The sequence below is a fragment of the Mustela erminea genome, chromosome X, assembly GCF_009829155.1.
Source record: "Mustela erminea isolate mMusErm1 chromosome X, mMusErm1.Pri, whole genome shotgun sequence".
Lineage (NCBI taxonomy): Eukaryota > Metazoa > Chordata > Mammalia > Carnivora > Mustelidae > Mustela > Mustela erminea.
This window is the reverse complement of record NC_045635.1, coordinates 99,487,868-99,506,786: the sequence shown is the minus strand read 5'-3', so window position 1 is coordinate 99,506,786 and position 18,919 is coordinate 99,487,868. Positions and strand designations below refer to the sequence as shown.

Sequence of the window (18,919 nt, the reverse complement as noted above, 5' to 3'; positions counted from 1 at the left end):
CTTGGAGACAAGCTACCTGGTCTTAAATCTCGGCTCAGTTACGGGGCAGGTGGACTTGGGCAGGCTACACACCTTTTCAGTGCCTCTGTTTTCTCATCTGCAAAATGGGCCTGATATAAATGGTACCTGCCTTATAGGGCTGTTTTAAGGTGTCAGTAAGGTGATAATAAGATAAATGGACGTATTTCTTTAGCGCTCCATGCTTATGGTCATTTTTAGAATTAAACCTGGAGAACAATGAGAGGAGTTGACAAGGTCCTAGATTAGGGCAGGGACAAAGCCAAAAAGAAAGACCAGTGTGGGAGGACTAGGCACCAGGAACCAATTGGGCTCGAGGATACCTGCGGGAGGGGCAAGACAAAGAGTCAAAGACAACTTCTGCACTTCCAGCCTGTGTGACTCGGTGCTGGGGTGATGGCACTGAAAAGGCAAACGCTGGGCAGCAAGTTTTGGGGGAAGAAGAGTTCAGTTTGACACACATTAAGTCAGAGTTGACAGCGTGGAGGCGCTCGCCAAAACGGCACTGTGCAGCCGGTCTTGAGAGGCGTGGGTTGGGGCTGAGGACAGGGACTTGACCGTGAGAAACCAGGAGGGCGCCCAGTTTGGTGCGGGCAGCCCGAGGTGTTAAGCATCTCGGGCAGGTTCAGCATCTCTGTTTGAACAGGGCTGGGGCCTCTCTTCGCTCGGGGACCGTGTGTGTTCTGCTCGGTCAGCTGTGCCACTTGGATACTACCTTTGTCCTTCAGTTTATGTACTTTCAGTTGCAATGCTGACCTGGCCTAATCCTGCTCGCCTTGTGAGCCTTGATGGGGTCAAAGTCCCCTGGGGTAGCGAGCAACAGGAGGACACTTGGTTTTATATTTGATGAAACGGAGACACCTAACATGGGCTGTAGGGGAGAGGGACAGAGTTGCGGGGGGTGGGGAGAGGGGACCAGGCTTGTGCCTCGTGCCTCCCACACGATCGATCATCTGAGGGCCCACCGGGGGCTCCAAGGCTCCCATGTTCTCGGCTGCTCCCTGGAGTTTCAGGGCCGCTTTTCTCCCTCGCTCTTCCACGTATGCCTGTCTAGAGAACCCTTTGCTCAGGACGCCCTGGTCCTTAGTCAGGGCCCGCAGATTAATCAGACCAATTAAGCTCCATCAACGTTTTACCTTTCCCACTTTTCTCTGAATACAGTAAGTGCTGCCAGCCATTTCAGGCCCAGGCTCCGGGCCAGGCTGGGAGATAATGAGTATGAACAGGTCAGGTCATACCCAAAAGAGCTTGAGCCACGAGGCCCCGAAGTGCAGTGAAGGCGATTTTCAGGCAGGATGAAAAGCACACCGGGTTGGGGGAGGGGCACCTTATTCCGTTTGTGCAGGGCTGACCTATCCCCCATTTCCCACCCAAAACTGTTGCCTCAAAACACGCACATACATAATTTATTTACCTCCCCATTCTCTAGCATGCCAGTCAGGAGCCAGTGCAAGAAAAAGAGAAAGGAATAAAATGAGTGGAAGCATGGTGAAGGAAGGGCTCAGCTGGTTCAGGAAGACTTCTGATTATTGTCGTTAATGTTCAAGAGAGTTCCAACCTGATGCAGCACTAAACGGGCAGATTGATTGTGTGTGTGTGTGTGTGTGTGTGTGTGTGTGTGTGTGTGTCTGGACAAAAGCATATTAGGAGAATGAGACATTCAGACAAAGTGGCCAGTTGGTGCGAGAGCTGGGAAAAATTCCCTGTCCAGCTGGTTATCTAACAGACATCCGACGCTGGTTTGCTTCCTGAAGGGCAGTGCAAGGAGGAAAGCCAGGGGAATGCAAATATTACCATAAAGTGTGCTCAGTTCGGAGCAGCTTGGCTGCCCTACACAGTTCCCTCGTTATAAATTCTGCTGTTAAACCTTGCGTTATGGGGAGACTGCTACTGAAGCTCTCTAGGAGAAGCTGCATCGTGGCTTTGCAGGGAAAAAACCCCACAGCAGAATTTGGGTTATTTTGTTGTTTCCAGGCTACTCGTCCTCCAACTGAAGGTGTATTTGGAGAAGGGATTAGGAGCTTGTTAGCTGGACAGAGATCACTGGCGGCAGGGCTAATACCCGGAGCGCTCCATTTACTGCAGCGACATCTAATGGCCAGAGGAAGCACTGCATGTTCTCATTGAAAATGCAGCCTGTGGTTCTATCTAATGAGTTCCTTTTATTTTTTATTTTTTAAAAGATCTTATTTATTTATTTGACAGAGAGAGATCACAAGTAGGCAGAGCGGCAGGCAGAGGGAGAGGGAAAAGCAGGCTCTCCGTTGAGCAGGGAGCCTGATTTGGGACTTGATCCCAGGACCCTGGGATCATGACCTGAGCTGAAGGCAGCCACTTAACCGACTGAGCCACCCAGGCACCTGAGTTACTTTTTTTTTTTTTTAAAGTAGGGTGGACAAGGTATTATTATATTTATTAATGCCTGTAAAATTACACTTGGCCACCACCCTAAGAATTCACTTCATATCACCCTTTGGATGATATTTATGATGTTATTCATAACTGGATGCTGATCATATTTTATGAAAACCATGTAATTAGCTCTTTGGGATTTTTTAAAAAAGATTTTATTTATTTATTTGACAGAGAGGGACACAGTGAGAGAGGGAACAGAAGTAGGGGGAGTGGGAGAGGGAGAAGCAGGCTCCCTGCCAAGCAGGGAGCCCAATTCGGGGCTCGATCCCAGGACCCTGGGATTATGACCTGAGCTGAAGGCAGATGCTTAATGACTGAGCCACCCAGATGCCCCAGGATTTTTTTTATAACCATCATGACTTTGCATTTATTTTAAAGCTTGTTGTTGAAGCTATGAGTATCTATTTCAAGAAGGTTTCCATACCAGGGAAGAGATGATCAAGTTTACTCCCAAATACTCACTTCTAGGGTATCTTACTCCAGTTTATAGTAGAATGTTGTGGTTAAAAAAAATTGAAAAGTGATATTAATCAATTGCTGATGATTGCTGAGGAGATGAATCACTCCCTCACAGATGGTGCAAGTGTAAACTTACAGCCTTTCTGGGGTGCACAGTTCATTGAGAGCCTCAGAATTATATTTATCTTTTTTAAAATTTATTTTAAGTGGGCTCCATGCAGGGCGAACTCATACCCTGAGATGAAGACCTGAGCTGGGATCAAGAGTCAGATGCTTCGGGGAGCCTGGATGGCTCAGTCGGTTAAGGGGCTGCCTTTGGCTCAGGTCATGATCCTGCAGTCCCAGATTGAGCCCCGCAATGGGCTGCTTCTCCCTGTGACCTTCCCCGCTCTTGTGCTCTCTCACACACACTCTCTCTCAAATAAATAAATAAAATCTTAAAAAAAAAAAAAAGATGCTTAAGTGACTGAGTCATCCAGGTGTCCCAGAACTCTTTTTATCTTGTGACCTCTAAGTCCATTTGTAGGAATAGAGCTGAAGGGTGCCATCACAGATGTGAAAAAAAATATACAAGGGTTTTCACTGCTATGTTATCATACTGATGAATTAGAAATAGCCTAAATATTTAAAAACTGAAAAATTGTTATTTACGGCACAGTGGAGGCAGAGATGGATGTTACGCAGCCACAAACCGAGGAATGCTTAGGGCAGCTAGAAGCTGGCAGAAACAATGAAGCAACCTCCCCTACAGACTTCAAATGGGGCACGGCCCTGCCAACACCCCCGTGTTAAAATTCAAGGCAGCAGCACTTTGTGAGAAGAAATCATTGTTTTTTTTAAAAAAAATACCCATGGGACATCCATACTGTGGACTATTACGTGAAAATCTAAAAAGGTATTCTCAATACTTGATAGCCTGGGGCAATAATGGAAATAAATAGGATACTAATTTATATACGGTGGGAACACAATTTGAAAACAACAAACCCTTCCATAGACATGTATCTCACATATTCATGCACATACATGTGTACCTGTTCACACATACAAGCATGCAGAGAAACTATTAATCATTGTGCATAGGTGTTGGGTTTATAAGTAATTTTTTAAAAGATTTTTAATTTATTTACTTGACAGACAGAGATCACAAGTAGGCAGAGAGGCAGGCAGAGAGTAGGAGGCAGGCTCCCCGCTGAGCAGAGAGCCCGATGCGGGGCTCGATCCCAGGACCCTGAGATCATGACCTAAGCCAAAGGCCGAGGCTTAACTCACTGAGCCACCCAGACGCCCCAATTATTTTCTTTTTTATACCTTTCTGTGTGTCCCATAATCTATAATCTATGTGCATTACTTCTTTTTATTGTGGTAAAACATTCATACTGCACTTGATATTAGCCAAAAGGCCCCGAAGTGATTGTGGTAAAACATTCGTAACATAAAACTGACCATTTTAAGGGTAAGCACATTACTTTTAACATTAGGAATAATGGGGGCACCTGGGTTGCTCAGTGCATTAAGCTCCTGCCTTTGTGGTGCTCAGGTCATGATCCCAGGGTCCTGGGATGGAGCCCCACATGGGACTCTGCTCAGTGGGGAGCCTGCTTCTCCCTCTCCCTCTGCCCCTTCCCACCCATCATGCTGTCTCATGGTATCTCTCTCTCTCTCTCAAGTAAATAAAATCTTAAAAAATTGGGAATAATGGTTTTTGTGAATAGATGTGCACTAAGCAGGCGCTAAACTTACATCTACATTATAATTACAATAATGTGACCATCGTTTGTTTGGACCAAATACAACCTGGAGAGATGAAGTGAGATGGATGGGGAGAGGGCAGAAGAGTTGGGGGGGGGTCATTGTGATGTGTTCATTGTTCTGAAAGCAGTTTTTCTTTATAGGTTGGGATCAGCCCTTTCAGACTGTTCAGTGCTGAGGAAGGGGAGGCCCAAATCTAGCCAAGAAAGCTGCAAGGAGAAGCCGGGGGTAACCGAGCCCGCAGAGAGACAAGTTAGAGAGTTAGAGTCTCTTTCACTGAGGCAGCTTTAAGGAAGAGAGGAAAGAAAAGTGAGCTTCATCTGGAGGCTTCATCAAAGACCTAAAAAAAGCAGAGTATGGGAACAGGGAGGCCGCCTGGGCTCGAGCCAGCAGCCTCAGGTTTAGAAGCAGAAATGCCAATGGAGTGTGTGTGTGTGTGTGTGTGTGTGTGTGTGTTGGGGGTGGTTTGCATCGTATTTGTGTGAGCTTTCACGAGCTCCCTGGAAACCTGGCATCATCCAGGGTCACTGTACTTTGCAGCTGCTACCGCCCCCAAGCACAGCAAGGCATCCCTCCTACCTGATGTCCCCTGTTCCCCCAAATAACTCCCTACCTGCATCTTTCTCTTCACTGTGTCGAAAGGAAAGGAGAGCGTCTGGGTTACGGCAGCGGCCAGGCAGACATTGACGAAGTTCTGGAGGGGTGAGAACCGATCTCGGGGTCCATTCCAGAGTTTCTCCAGGTTCATGTAAACCAGAAGGGAGCCAGCAGAGAAGGGCAGAGCACCTGCAAAAAGAAGGCCAGGAAGAGGCTGCTGCTGTCTCCAGTGCCGCTGGCTTGAGAGCACAAATGCCTGTGGGGAATCCCAGGCAAGTAAACAGGACTGGCTCCGGCTCATTAAAAGCACTCCAGCCAGAACTGCCCGAAGCAACTTTTCTTCGGTGACAATAATGTGCTCCCTTTCAATAGGGGGTGTGTTATCTGTCAAAATGCATCAAACAGTTCATTCAAGGTTGGCACACTTTGCTGTATGCAAATTTTACTTTACAAAGAACTGCAAACAAGTATGGAACTCTAGTTTGGGAGACACAGGTTGACCGGTGGAGGGGTGGAGGGCACTGAGGTCGGCAAATTACGTGGAAGTCATCCAGAAATATGTAAGATGGACCAATGAATGGCCAGAGGGATGAACATGTTCATGATAAAGCCATGTGTTGATTGGAGCATCCGGATGGTGGGTGTACGGGTGTTTTTGATTCTTGTAACTTTTCTGAGTGTAGTGTCAGAAATTAAAAAAAAAAAATAAAATCTTGGGCAGGGGGAGATCACTCTCACTCTCATAGAGGAAACAGGGGTGGCACTTCACCAGGTTTCCAAGGCTAGGAGGAACTGGCCTCTGGCTGAGGAGGAGACAGCCTGTGCAAACTAGAAAGCGAGACTGTCCTGGTGAGCGAGGGCACTTGACCTTGCTTTGGGGTATGATGTGGCCATATCAGGGTCCAGGAAAAGATGTCAAGTAGGTAGTGCAGTTTTCAAGAAACTTCCAGAAACTTTGGGAGCTATCTTAAGTTTACAGAGGAGCTTCATTTGTCTGTCGAAATAAGATTTAAAAGAGAGGCTAGCATCAGCTAACTTTATCTTGAGGAAAAGGCAGTTATCTATTTAATAAACACTTTGCAAATGAAGTACCCACCCCCCTGTTTTCCTTCATTCAGAAAACATTTGTGGAGTTTATGTGATGTGCTCGGCCCTATGCTGGGTGCTGGGAATACAGAGGCATAGGCTGATTCCTGGAGGAGACAGACAGCTGATGTGTGTGCTAACTGGCCAGGGTGCGGTGGTGGTACAAAGTGCTTTAAGCACACAAGGACCAGAGGGATTAATTTTACCTAGAGCATCAGGAAGGACTTCACAGAAGAGAAAAATTGCCCACTGGGTCTTGAGGATTGAGCAGGAGTTCACCAGACATTGGGAGAGCGGACAGGCAGTCCAGGCAGAGGGAACAGCAGGTGCAAAGGGAGTGGTGTTTCCAGGAAATTGCAAGTGTTTCTGGATGGCTGGGGCACGAGTGCTGGTGGAGGGTCGGTAGGAGGTGAGTGGGGCCGGGCCGACCGGGGCCAGGTGTGAAGGATCAAATGGTGTGTCATAAGGAATCTGGGCCTTTCCCTGTATCTCAGGAGTCAGGGAGGGCTGGAACAGAGGACGGAGGAATGAGGGTGGTGAAATGACCGCCTTTGGTTTCAGAAGGTCATCAGGCCCTGGCAGCAGTGCCTGGGACTGGGACCCTGTAGAAACCTCTTGTAAGTGTCTGTGGGAAGCATGAGGACGAGGGCAGAGGGAGGTGGGGAAGGAGGAGGGCGACAGATGAAGAGTGCAGAGGTCAAACTGACAGTACTTGGTGCCGGAAGCCGGAAGCCACAGCGGAGAGAGAAGAGGAGCTGAAGCAGTTCTAGGTTTCTTCCGGCTTGGCCCACTGGGTGAAAGGCAGGTGGTCGCGTTCTTTAGGGAACCCAGGAGGAGCAGGTGTGAGCCTAACGAGGACGCCGGGTTTAGTCTCGAGCTGGATGTGCCCCGGGAGCAGCAGGTGAAGGTGTCCAATAGCAGGTACTCGTCCTGCCACTGGGAATTGGTAGCAGTCAGTGGTTAAGACAGAGGGCTCTGGGGTTACATCGCTAGGTTCTTCCGCTTCCTACCTATGGGATCTCGGGCAAGTCTCTCAGTCCTCAATCCCTGAGCATCTACTTCCTTGTCTGTAAGCTGAGGCTTCAGTGAGAAACTGTACGCCAGGCGTTCAGCACAGTGTGGGGCACAAAGAGAGCACCAGTAAATGGTAGTCACTGTTGTTACAGAGGCCGGGAGTCCTTAGAGTATCCTGATGCTTGGTTAAGCCACGAGCTTAGCTGAGGCCACCTGGGGTGGGGATGGAGGGTGAAAAGAAAGCCAAGCAAGGAGCCCCGAGATGACAGTGACACGTGGGGAGCTAGCTGGAAGTCAGGCTTCCAGGAGAAGGGGTGGTCAGTCGCATTAGATGCTGCAACAAAGGTCCGATATCAGGTGAGAGTCTGCCGGGTTTGGCAATTGGGGGACTCCGGCGACTCGTGCACATGTGGTCTTGGCAAAGGTTCCAGAGACCACGGAAGGTATGCTTGCTACCTGGTTGTGCTCACATATGTCTGTATGCAGGCTGAGTCTCTTTCCCGCAGTCAGATGGGGTGTGTGGGATTATCTTCCTATCAGTTTGGGCTGAGCCACCTTCACTCTCCCTTCCTCCCCTCCCTGGGATGTGACTGGCCAAAGTTAGGAGCGGGGTAGAGGGTGTGTGGCTAAGGAATAGAATGAAGATAATTGGCTCCACATGGATTGAATCCATAGGACCTTGCCCTTGAAAAACTGCATTTAACTGGTTACAAACAAAGGTATACAATATTCATCTATACCAAAGAACACAACCTTTCCTTGGACAAGGTGAAAAGTTCCATCTTACCTAGAACAGTAAGGGAAACCCCTCGATACAGGGCTAAGAACCCTTCCTGTTGATAAACAGTAGAAAAAGCATGGAGGATCCCTCTGTAAGATGGTTCCAGCAAGTTCTGCACAATCAGCCGGGTTTTGATGAGGTCTGTAGGGTACGTCACAATGGTGGAAACCATGCCTGCAAGACTCCCAGCCATGATGGAGCTCCACTGGGAAATATGGCCCAGGTCATCCGTGAAGAGTATGACAAACCTAGGAGAAAAAAGGAGGAAAAACCCAAGAGAATCAGCTCTGGATTGTGCCTGAGTGTTCTATACCACTTCTTACAATATCTCCCAGCATTTGGAAATGTTTTACAAAGTGAAAGTTACTATATCAATGTATTAGGATTCACGAATAGCACATTCAATTCTACTATCTTAATAGAATTTTGTGAGCTATAAGGAGATGACTTTGTTCTTTATGTCTACCTTAAGTTCTTCCCACTTCATTTTGAGCATTTTCCCCTTTATCTGTGTAACTGTCAATCCTGGCTTGCCGGTGGGGTATAAATGAATAGGAGTACTTGGTAAATACTGAACTAGAATGTGCTCCTTTGGTTCTATTGAATTTAAAAGAAATGAAACTGCATGAAATGATGACTTTGAGCATCCTCAGTAACTAAGGTTTCTTTTTGTTTGTTTGTTTTAAAACCTCTATGTCCAACGTGGGGCTTGAACTCACGACCCGAGACCAAGAGTCTCATGCTCTACCGACTGAGCCAGCCGGGGGTCATGTCCCTCCCTTCCCTCCCAGAAATTGAGTTTATTTATTTTTATCTTTTAAGATTTTATTTATTTATTTGATAGAGAGAGAGAGAGAGAGAGAGAGAGAGCACGAGACAGGAGAGGTCAGAGGGAGGAGACTCCCCATGGAGTAGGGAGCCCAATGTGGGGCTCGATCCCAGGACTCTAGGAACATGACCTGAGCTGAAGGCAGACGCTCAACCAACTGAGCGCCACCCAGCACCCCCCCAACCCCGCCCCAATAATTGAGTTTAAAAAAAAATATCTTGGTTTGGATGCCTGGGTGGCTCAGTCAGTTAAGCATTGGATTTCGGTTCCGGTCATGATCCCAGGGTCCCACTGAGCCTGCGTAGGAGTCCCTGCTCAGCAGGGACTCTGCTTCTCCCTCTCCTCCTTGCTCTGCCCCTCCCCCTGCTTGTGCTCTTTCTCTCTCTCAAATAAATAAATAACATCTTTAAAAATATGGACTGGTTGGGGCACCTGGGTGGCTCAGTGGGTTAAAGCCTCTGCCTTCAGCTCAGGTCCTGATCTCAGGGTCTTGGGATAGAGCCCCACATTGGGCTCTCTGCTCAGCAGGGAGCCTGCTTCCTCCTCTCTCTGACTGCCTCTCTGTCTACTTGTAATTTCTGACTGTCAAATAAATAAATAAAATCTTTAAAAAATATATGGATAAGGGAAGATGCGGCACCCCTGCTAGTTCCCTGGGAAATGACCAGTACAAACAAGATCCCACTTCTCACCCAGCAGACTGGCAAAGATGAAAAAGTCTGATGGCATCAAGTGATGGGCAGGACACGTGGAGATGGGAGTGTGCCCATCTCCGCTGGCAGAAATGTCAATTGGTCCAGCCCCTTTGTACTATCTAGCACAACTGAAAGAATACCTCCTTTCACCCCAGACATTCCATTTCTAGGTACACATCCTAGAGAAGCTCTTGCCCACGCACACGTGCAGACAATACAACATAGTGTGTTCGTGTGAAACGTCGAACAACCTAAAAGTCCACTCATAGGGGAATGGGTAAATTAGAGCAATCGTACAACTATAGCTGCAATGAGCTTGAGGCTAGGTATTCATACGGATAATCCTAAAAGCATAAAGTTGAGCATAAAGTCACTGCAGGGTGACCTACAGTGTATGACAACCATCTATTTAAATGAAGAAACACACCCATAAAAGCATATCTTGTATTATTCATGGATGGATATAGCTACATATTTTAAAAAGTGTCAACAGGGACGCCTGGGTGGCTCAGTTGGTGAAGTGTCTACCTTTGACTCAGATCATGGTCCCAGGGTCCTGGGATCGAGCCCCTCGGCGGGTTCCCTGCTCAGTGGGGAGTCTGCTTCTCCTTCTGCCTCTCACTCTGCTCTTGTGTTTTCTCAAATAAATAAATAAAATCTTAAAAAAAATAGAGAAGTATTAAATAGGCCCCTGGGAAGGTGGAGGGGGTAAGGGAATCGGAATGAACAGGACTTCTTTCTCTGGAACCTTTTATTTCTTTGTATTAAAAAAAAGATACTTGAGGGGCGCCTGTGTGGCTCAATGGGTTAAAGCCTTTGCCTTTGGCTCGGGTCATGATCCCAGGGTCATGGGATCGAGCCCCGCATGGGGCTCTCTGCTTAGCAGGGAGCCTGCTTCCTCTTCTCTCTCTGCCTGCCTCTCTGCCTACTTAATGATCCTTATCTGTCAAATAAATAAAATCTTGTAAAAAATTGTTTTTTTAAAAAAAAGATACTTGAAGTATTTTTTATGCTGTCTTTCATGCTGTCACTTCAGGATGGTGGGTACATGGGCACTCTTCCTTGTGCTTCTTTACAGCATTATAATGTGGCCAAAAATGGCTTTGGGTGGACTTTTCCAAACGCAAGCCAGGAAGACTGTTGCGGTCCCTCTTTCTGGAAGCAGTCAGGACCAATCTCGGCAGAAATTGTTCGAAGGGCACTTTTACATGGTACACATTCCCTGCCCAGGAGGCAAAGGAATTTTACTCCTTGCTGATGAGGACAAAACCAAGAAGGGCTTGGAAACCAGGAAAAATAGTATTTTCTACTAGAGAATGGGACCGGGGAGAGGGAGAGGAATAGTGGGGGTTTGAGTAAAAGGAAAATGAACAGGGCTAGGCTAAAAAAAAGTATTATATCTTTTTCAAGATTTTATTTATTTGAGAGAGAGGGAGAGAACACACAAGTTGGGGAGGAAGGGTAGAGGGAGAGGGAGAAGCAGACTCCCCGCCGAGCAGGGAGCCGGATGTGGAGCTCCATCCCAGGACCCTGGGCTCATGATCTGAGCCAAAGACAGAAACTTAAAGACTGAGCCACCCAGGCCCGCTGTATCTTTTCAGACCATCCCCGGTTCTCTGGTTCTCAAGTCTCCCATAAAGAGGCGCATGTCCTGTTCCTTCAGCCTGGCAGCAAGCCGGGGCCCTCTGTGTGATAAGTAAGACACGTGGGTATTCAGCTAAAATCATTTGAGGAGTCCTAGGACCAACCCTTTGCTCCTGAGTAAACACTCAATGATCACAAGCATCCCTTTCAGGGGGTACCTGGGCGGCTCAGTTAAGCGTCTGCCTTCAGCTCAGGTCATGATCCCAGGGTCCTTGGATCAAGCCCCGTGTCAGGTTCCCCACTCAGCAGGGAGTCTGCTTCTCCCTCTCCCTCTGCCACTGCCCCTGCCCGTTCACGCTCCCTCTCTCCAATAACTAAAATCTTAAAAAAAAAAAAAAGATAAAAGCATCTCTTTCAAGTTCTAGGAAAGTCTTCATTTTGTCAAACTATTGCTGACTACTGTTAACTGCACTAATTGAAACAGTCATAAAAAAAAAAAAAAACCAGTCATGAGTTAAGCAGCTACTTCTGAAAGATGCAGGTCACTCAAGCTGGCCTTCGCCAATGGGTCATTGGCCTGTCTCACTGCCTGCTCACTTCCTTGTTCCTGCCTTTTCTCTCCCCCAGGGCCAGTCGAGTTGGAGGGGAGCCTGAGGAGGGGGAGGGGAGACAGAGGAAATGGACATGCTTGACCGGCCGGATGGTCTGCAGCCAGTTGCAACAATCCAGATGACGGTGGGAGCCTGAAATGCCAAAGAAACACCGTTCCTTCTCATCGCCTCATCCTCTTCCCTATCCCACTTGGCCACTTCCAGACTCATTTATCGAACTTCTACTATGCACTATGCACCAGACAACTGTGCTCGCACTCAGCAAAGGTCCTAACGGAGCTCTACAGTCCTGCGAAAGCAGTTGGTGGAGAGGGGCAATGGGAGAGGAACTAAGCCCTGGGTTCTCGGAACAACCTGATGGACGAGGAATAGGAACCCTGTCTCACAGCAGGTTGGTTTATAAAGTCAGGTCTTACTATCAAATAGACAAAATTCCAAAGAACCAAAGCAAGTCCTTTCTTCTCAGACTCTTATCATCCGGTAGAGACAAGGACCATCAACCCTTCCCCTGGGAACTGCAGAGTCAAGGCAGGTGACCCTAATAGGCCATCAGTGATGTCATCCTGCCCCGCCCCCGCCCTTTCAGCTCTTGTCTGATTGGCTGGGGCAGAAGCGTTCCCCTTTCTGCTCTTCCCCGCCACCCCCCCCACCCGCCATGCACAGAAGCTTTTCCCAGAAAGACTGGCTCAGCTGGTGAACAGCAGTAACCCCTTCTTTCAGCCACAGGCTATCACACACACCCCGCCCCACCCCCACCCCAGGTATCTGGAGTTAGAACTGCCACCATGCTGAACATGAGCTCCTGGACTGGTTATACAGTAAGAAAGGGGGGCTGGTTCCGAACTATTCCAGAGCTGCAGGGACACCAACCAACGTTTATACAGCTCGACAAGCAGTTGTCCAGTAAAGCTGGAGGAAGATCCACTGGTCGATGGATCTGACAGCCAGCCGCTGTGTTCCGCACTATTTATTGCCAGGGCCCAGCTCCTAATAGACTCTACCCAGTGGACTTTTGATCATAAATCCAAGGGAGCAGAAGTATCAGCATCACAATGGTCGGCAGAGCCCTGGACTAAAAAGCTAGAAGACCTGTTTCCAGTTCCAGCTCTGCCATTAATTCTCTTTGGGGACAAGTCAGTTAATCCCTCCATTTCCTGAACATTCTCCATGTTTACGCTTCATTCAAACCCCCGATCCTAGGCTGTATACCATTACCCTCAGCCACCTGTTTCTGCAAACTCATAGCCAAGAAAGAGTAGAGATGAGTTAGTATAAGGATGGACTAACGGTATCTTCTCTGTGTAGGAAGGCTAGCACCATGATTAGCCAACCACTTTGCTTTCTATGCCTTGCCATTCACTGAAATACTCCCTTTTAGTTTCCAGGAGGAAAACAATCTCACAGGAAACATTATTAGCAAACTTAGACCTGGGAACTCTCTCTTCCTCTCCCAGTCACCAGCCACCAGTCTGTGTCAGGTGCCCGCAGCTGCCACATGGACCACTGCAACAGGTTCCTAACTGGCCCAGCCACCCCTGGTCTTCCTTCTCTCTAGTCATTGTACCCTGCCACCAAGTGACGGTAATTCCTGTTGAGTTGCTCTAATCATCACCTCCCCACCACCACCACCTCCTCAAAAATCTCCCACAGCTAACATTGGCCACACTGAACCACGTCCAAAGTCCTTAACCCGGCCCTCTGAGATCGCATTCCAACCTGCTTTTCTGGCTGGACTTCCCAGTGCTGCTGTAGACACACCCTGTGTTCTAGTCCTGCCGCATGCCTGCCCACCTCTGTGCCTTAGCTCATAATCTTTCTATCTTTCTCTCCATCTGTGCCCAGCAAACTCCTATGCATTCTCCCCAGACCAAATCCAGGTGGTTTTTCTCCTCTGTGAGGTCCTCACATCTTCTCCTACTCATCAGAAGCGTGAATCTGTTTTCTTTAAAAGATTTCATTTCTGGGGCACCTTGGTGGCTCAAGTTGGTTGGGCGTCTGCCTTTCAGCTCTGGTCATGATCCCGGAGCCCCAGGATTGAGCATGGCATTGGGCTCCCTGCTCAGCGGGGAGTCTGCTTCTCCCTCTGCCTCTCACCCCACTTGTGTTCTCTCTCTCCCTCTCTCAAATAAATGAATCAAATCTTTTTTTAAAAAAATAAAGATTTCATTTTTAAGTAATCTCTATACCTAATGTGGGGCTAGAACTCACAACCGCAAGATCAAGAGCTGCGGGGCACCTGGGTGGCTCAGTGGGTTAAGCCGCTGCCTTCGGCTCAGGTCATGATCTCAGGGTCCTGGGATCGATCCCCGCATCAGGCTCTCTGCTCAGCAGGGAGCCTGCTTCCCCCACCCCCCGCCTGCCTCTCTGCCTACTTGTGATCTCTCTCTGTCAAATAAATAAATAAAATCTTAAAAAAAAAAAAGAGCTGTATGCTGTACTGATTGAGCCAGCCAGGCATCCCAGAAACGTGGATTTCTGTAGCACTCAGGCACTGGGGCCCCGGGAACATGCCCCTTTTGTCCCAGCAGGTACTTAAGGAGGCCTGGCTGTATTAGTTCCAAATGAACATAGAAAGAAACGCAGCAGGGTGTAGTAGTTATGGATTTGGAGGCAGAAGGTCGGCTTATGGGGCTCTCAGCCCTATAGGGAGGAATGGTGGGGCCAGTCTGAGCCCAATTCTGTATCTGGAAAATGGGCACGATACTTCCCACCCGATGGGCCTTACCAAAATCCAATGATGTGCACACACCTAGCCAAGGGTAACTAAGCGGTCATGGCTATGCTGATCAGCTTGATTGCTGTGATCATTTCACCATGTGTATGCACATCAAAACATCAAGTTTTACCCCTTAAATATATATATATATTTTTCATAGGTCAAGGGTATCTCAATTAGGCTGTTAACAAAACCGAATGATGTATATATACTAGGCGGTGTCGGGGCCAAGGGCAGGCCTCCCCATGGTGGGCAACAATAGTGTGGTGGAGATTATCTTGAGCAGAAAACAATCAAGGCCCAAGACTCCGGCAGAAACTCTGACCTCCCCCGCAACAGCTTGAAAAGCCTTTAGAGGACCTGCTCCAGGAACACAATGATGGCCATCAATAAGACAAGAATTAGGGGTGGTAGGGAGGAGTTTAGCAAAGAAGGTTCAAATTCCTCTCTGTTCCCTGTTTCCCAGTGTCCCAGCCAACCCTTACCAAACATTTGCTCTCTTTCATCCTGCTGTGATTTGCATTCCTTCCCTTTGAAGTCCCAGACCCCTACCTCCTCCTCCTTCGCTCAGAAGGACACCTATACCTCCTTTTGCCTGTCTTGGGAAACTCGTGTGTGTGTGTGTGTGTGTGTGTGTGTGTGTGTGTGTGTGTGTGTATTGCCCACGCAGAGGAAATGAAGTTTGATTTTCTCCCAGGAGCCTGTCTCAACGTCCATTGAATTCTTCGTCCGACTAGAAGAAGAATCTCGGACAGAGGAAAAGATCTTCCTCTCAGGCGGGGGATTACCCGACCAGCCACAATACTGAAACCAGCCTGTAAAGTTGGGTCTCCTAATCCTCGGCCTACATTCCAAAGGCAGATTTCCATACCATCTTGTGGAGAGAACTGTTTACAGACATCAAGCCAGCTGTTGCTGAGGAGGAAAGAAGAGTCTGGAGACAAATGCCTCAGGATCTCCCTACCTTTCCTCCTCAGGGGCAGAGAAGGGAACGCCTCCCCAGCCTAGGTGAAATGTGGGCTGGCCAAGAGGACTCAAGTGAGAAGGAAAATTCCATCCAGCTTGTCAGCTGCCTGGTGAGCCTTCCAGCACCAATGGTGAGAATCCTGACTGAGCCTCCAAGGGTTCAACTAGGTGGTGAAGACCGTGAGCTGTCTGTCTAATTCAAAGCCAAGGCCAGTCCTCAGAGTTGGCACTGTGCCCACGGAAGGAGGCACACGCGGACCCTCCCCTCAAGTCAGAAACATCCTCTCTTCCTGAAGCTCCATCAGTACCATTTTATTCTTCTAGGCTTGTTTTAGTGAAAATGCAAATATCTCTGAGCTCTGAGGGACCTTTGAAGACTCATCTGCATTTGCATGTTTAGATAGTTTCGGAAGAAGCAGCTGTTGTTGGGAGAAGGTGAAAAATGGGCAAAGAATGAGGCCAGTGGGCAGAGGGTGGGGTGAGGCAGTAAGTTGGGGGACCTCTGTTGGGCCCTAAAGGCCAAGCTTCATTGGTGGGAGGGGAGCTGAAATCTGTGGCCTTTCGTGGCCATGGGTTGCCCCCCCCCGCCCCCTCCCGGCAAGCACTTTCCTCTCGAAGGCACAATTGCACACACAAACCTTCCGAACGGTCTCTCTCCTGAGCCAGCCGAGGCAACATTTCCAAGTTAGTGGAGGGTGGGAATGGGCAGGAAGCCGTCCCTCCTGGCAGGTCTTCATTCCTTCCCTCCCCCAATCTGTTTTTGCCCCATTCCCCCTCCTCGCCGGTCCAACTCCGGGAGCCTCTCTGCGCCGGGGACTGCGCTCCGCAAAACGGCACCTGGCGGCCCGGGGAGGCCCCGCAGTGCACCCCAGGGCCTGCGCAGGTGCCGCGTCCTGGCCCGACTGCCCCGAGGGGCTCCCGCGCGATCCGGAAGGAGGCCGCGGCTCGCCGCGAGGCGCCCCCCACCCCGAGGCCGAGCCCGGGAAGCAGGGCGGTGTCGCCCCCTCCCCGCGGCGCCCCCTCCCCTCCCGGGCCCGCCCCGCCGCGCCGCGCCCGGCTCTTACTTGCGGTAGGCGGCGAGCTGCACGGCGCTGCAGGGGAAGAGGCGCAGGCACGCCACCGCGTTCCCCTTCCACAGGGCCCGGGGCCCCTCGGCGCGCCACACCCGGAGCCCCGCGGCCCACGGCCCCCGGGCCTGGCCCCGCGCGGCGCCGACCTGGGCCAGCACCGTGGCGAGCTCGAGCGGCGCGGTGAGGCTGAGGCTGAGCGCCCCCGCCACGCCCGCGCACAGCAGCCGCTGGCCGCCCGTCAGCCGGCCGTCCCGCCGCCACGTCGCCATCGCGGCCCGGCCGCCAGGGCCCGGCACCCCCCCTCCCCACCCCGACCCCGGGGGACCGCGTGGCTCGGGACTGCGGCTCCCGGCGGGCTCCCGGCGGACGGCCGGGCCCGGCGCGGCGCGCGGCTCGGGGCCCCGCCCGGCGTGGGGCGGGCCGCGGCCGGATCGGGAAGCCGGCTGCTCGCCGGCGCGCGGGCCTCGGGGTTGGGGCTGGGGCTGGGGAGGCCGCCCCGGGGCCGAGGCCGCGCCCTTCCCCTGGGCTCTGCGGCGGGCGGCGTTCTCTGTGCCCTGGAGAATTCCAAGCCCCGCAGGCTCTGCTTCTGGCTTCCCGCGTCTTCCGCGCTCCCCGCCCCCCCCGCCGCCTCCCCTCTCTTGTTTACCACCCTCTCTCCTTCCACATTCCACCCCTGGCCTGGGCTCTCCTCCCTCGGATCTCTTATGTTCTGCCCCACGAAGCGGCCCAGCCGTGCCAAGTGCGCAGGGCAGGAGGGGAAAAGAAACCTCTCACGCCGCGGCACCTATCACACTTGTCCAGCATTGGGCTTCCCGTGCGTGAGCTCACTGAATCTTCAAGAGAGCCCTTAATGGGCATGACCTCAGCTACTGCCCTCGGTTGGAGAGGCTCTGGAGGTGGTCTGGACCCTGGAACGTGCCTTGGCATCTTGGCAGCTCACCAGCTGTGTGACCTTGGGGGAGGTCACTCCAACCCCTCTCTGTGCCTCAGTTGCTTCATCTATAGTTTCTTCTTCTAGGGGTTGTTGGGAGGATTAAATGAACAGTGACACAGATCAGCCCCAGCAAGAATTTCCGGCCCCCTTGCAGGGCCTTCTAGACTGATGAAGAATCAGATTGACAGGAGGCAGATGAACAGGAGAAAATCAAATGGAATTTTATACACACGGGGAATCCACACATACAGTGGACATTTCAAAGACAGGCAGGCAGAACAAGGTATCCGGGTCATCCCGAACTAAAGGACAGGTGGGGAGGGGTTTGGGACTTCACAGAGGAATGCACTTCCCGGAACAATGAAAAGCAGAGCAGATGTCTGGCGCTGAGATGTGCGCCCTGCCAGACAGATGTGTCACTCAGATAAAATTGATCTCTGGTCATAACCCTTATTCTGGAAAAGACCCCCAGTGTAGATTCTTCTGTGCAGTTAAGGGAGGGGCAAACCGGCCCGTGGCCCCTCCAGCACTCTGTCCGTAGCTCTGATTAGATACTGTTTTGCAGAAGAGGAAGGCAAGACAAGAGAGCTTGGCTGACCCTAGGTCACAGCTGCAAGGGGCAGTCGAGATTCAAATCTAGGTTGATTTTACACCAACCAGCGGCTGCGCTACACATGCCCTGTGACTGCAGAATGTAACTCAAGCAGGGACCTTCTCAGTGGCCCTCCTCTCAGCTTAAGGGGACAATGGAGGCAAAGAAGGGCTGAGAGTGATTTGGCCAGAGTCCAAGAAGAATTTTGTTAAGTGAAACAGAATTCCAAGTGTCTCCCTGTCTCTGTTTTTGAAAAACCACCTTGATAGTAACAGTGCAAGGGAAAGGGACCGTGAGCAGTCTGTGAGGGCGAGACCCCCCAGGCGCATGGTTGTTTTGAGGCTTATCTGGTTATTTCCTCCAACTGACTAACACACAGAACGATAGAGGAACCTTCTCTAGAAGGCGTCCCAGGGCCCAGATTCACAGGGCTGGTTCTGACTCCGGATGCCTTGCTCTGCTTTCAAACATTGGAGAATGCTGACTTTTCTTTTCTTTTTTTTTTTTTTAATTTCTTTTATTTTTTTTTAAGATTTTATTTATTTATTTGACAGACAGAGATCACAAGTAGGCAGAGAGCCAGGCAGAGAGAGGGGGGGAAGCAGGCTCCCTGCTGAGCAGAGAGCCTGATGTGGGACTCGATCCCAGGACTCTGGGATCATGACCTGAGCCGAAGGCAGAGGCTTTAACCCACTGAGCCACCCAGGCGCCCGAATGCTGACTTTTCATACTTGGTGACTTCTGTCCTGCTGTCAGCGGACTTCCCAGCTGAGAGAGGTTGGAGAAAGGAGGCTTGTGAC

At 50.4% G+C, this 18,919-nt stretch overlaps 1 protein-coding gene across 1 annotated transcript in view; it reads right to left on the bottom strand.

Moving 5' to 3' along the window:
- Positions 1-17,288, bottom strand: part of SLC25A43 (solute carrier family 25 member 43) — a 41,608-nt gene extending 24,320 nt beyond the window's left edge. The window contains exons 1-3 of the mRNA XM_032330247.1: positions 16,588-17,288; positions 8,129-8,370; positions 5,258-5,430 (exon numbers count right to left, since the gene is read on the bottom strand). Of these exons, the coding sequence (XP_032186138.1) occupies positions 5,258-5,430; positions 8,129-8,370; positions 16,588-16,862 (690 nt within the window). The 5' untranslated portion in view covers positions 16,863-17,288. The remainder of the gene's footprint in view (positions 1-5,257; positions 5,431-8,128; positions 8,371-16,587) is intronic.
- Positions 17,289-18,919: the final 1,631 nt, after the last annotated feature.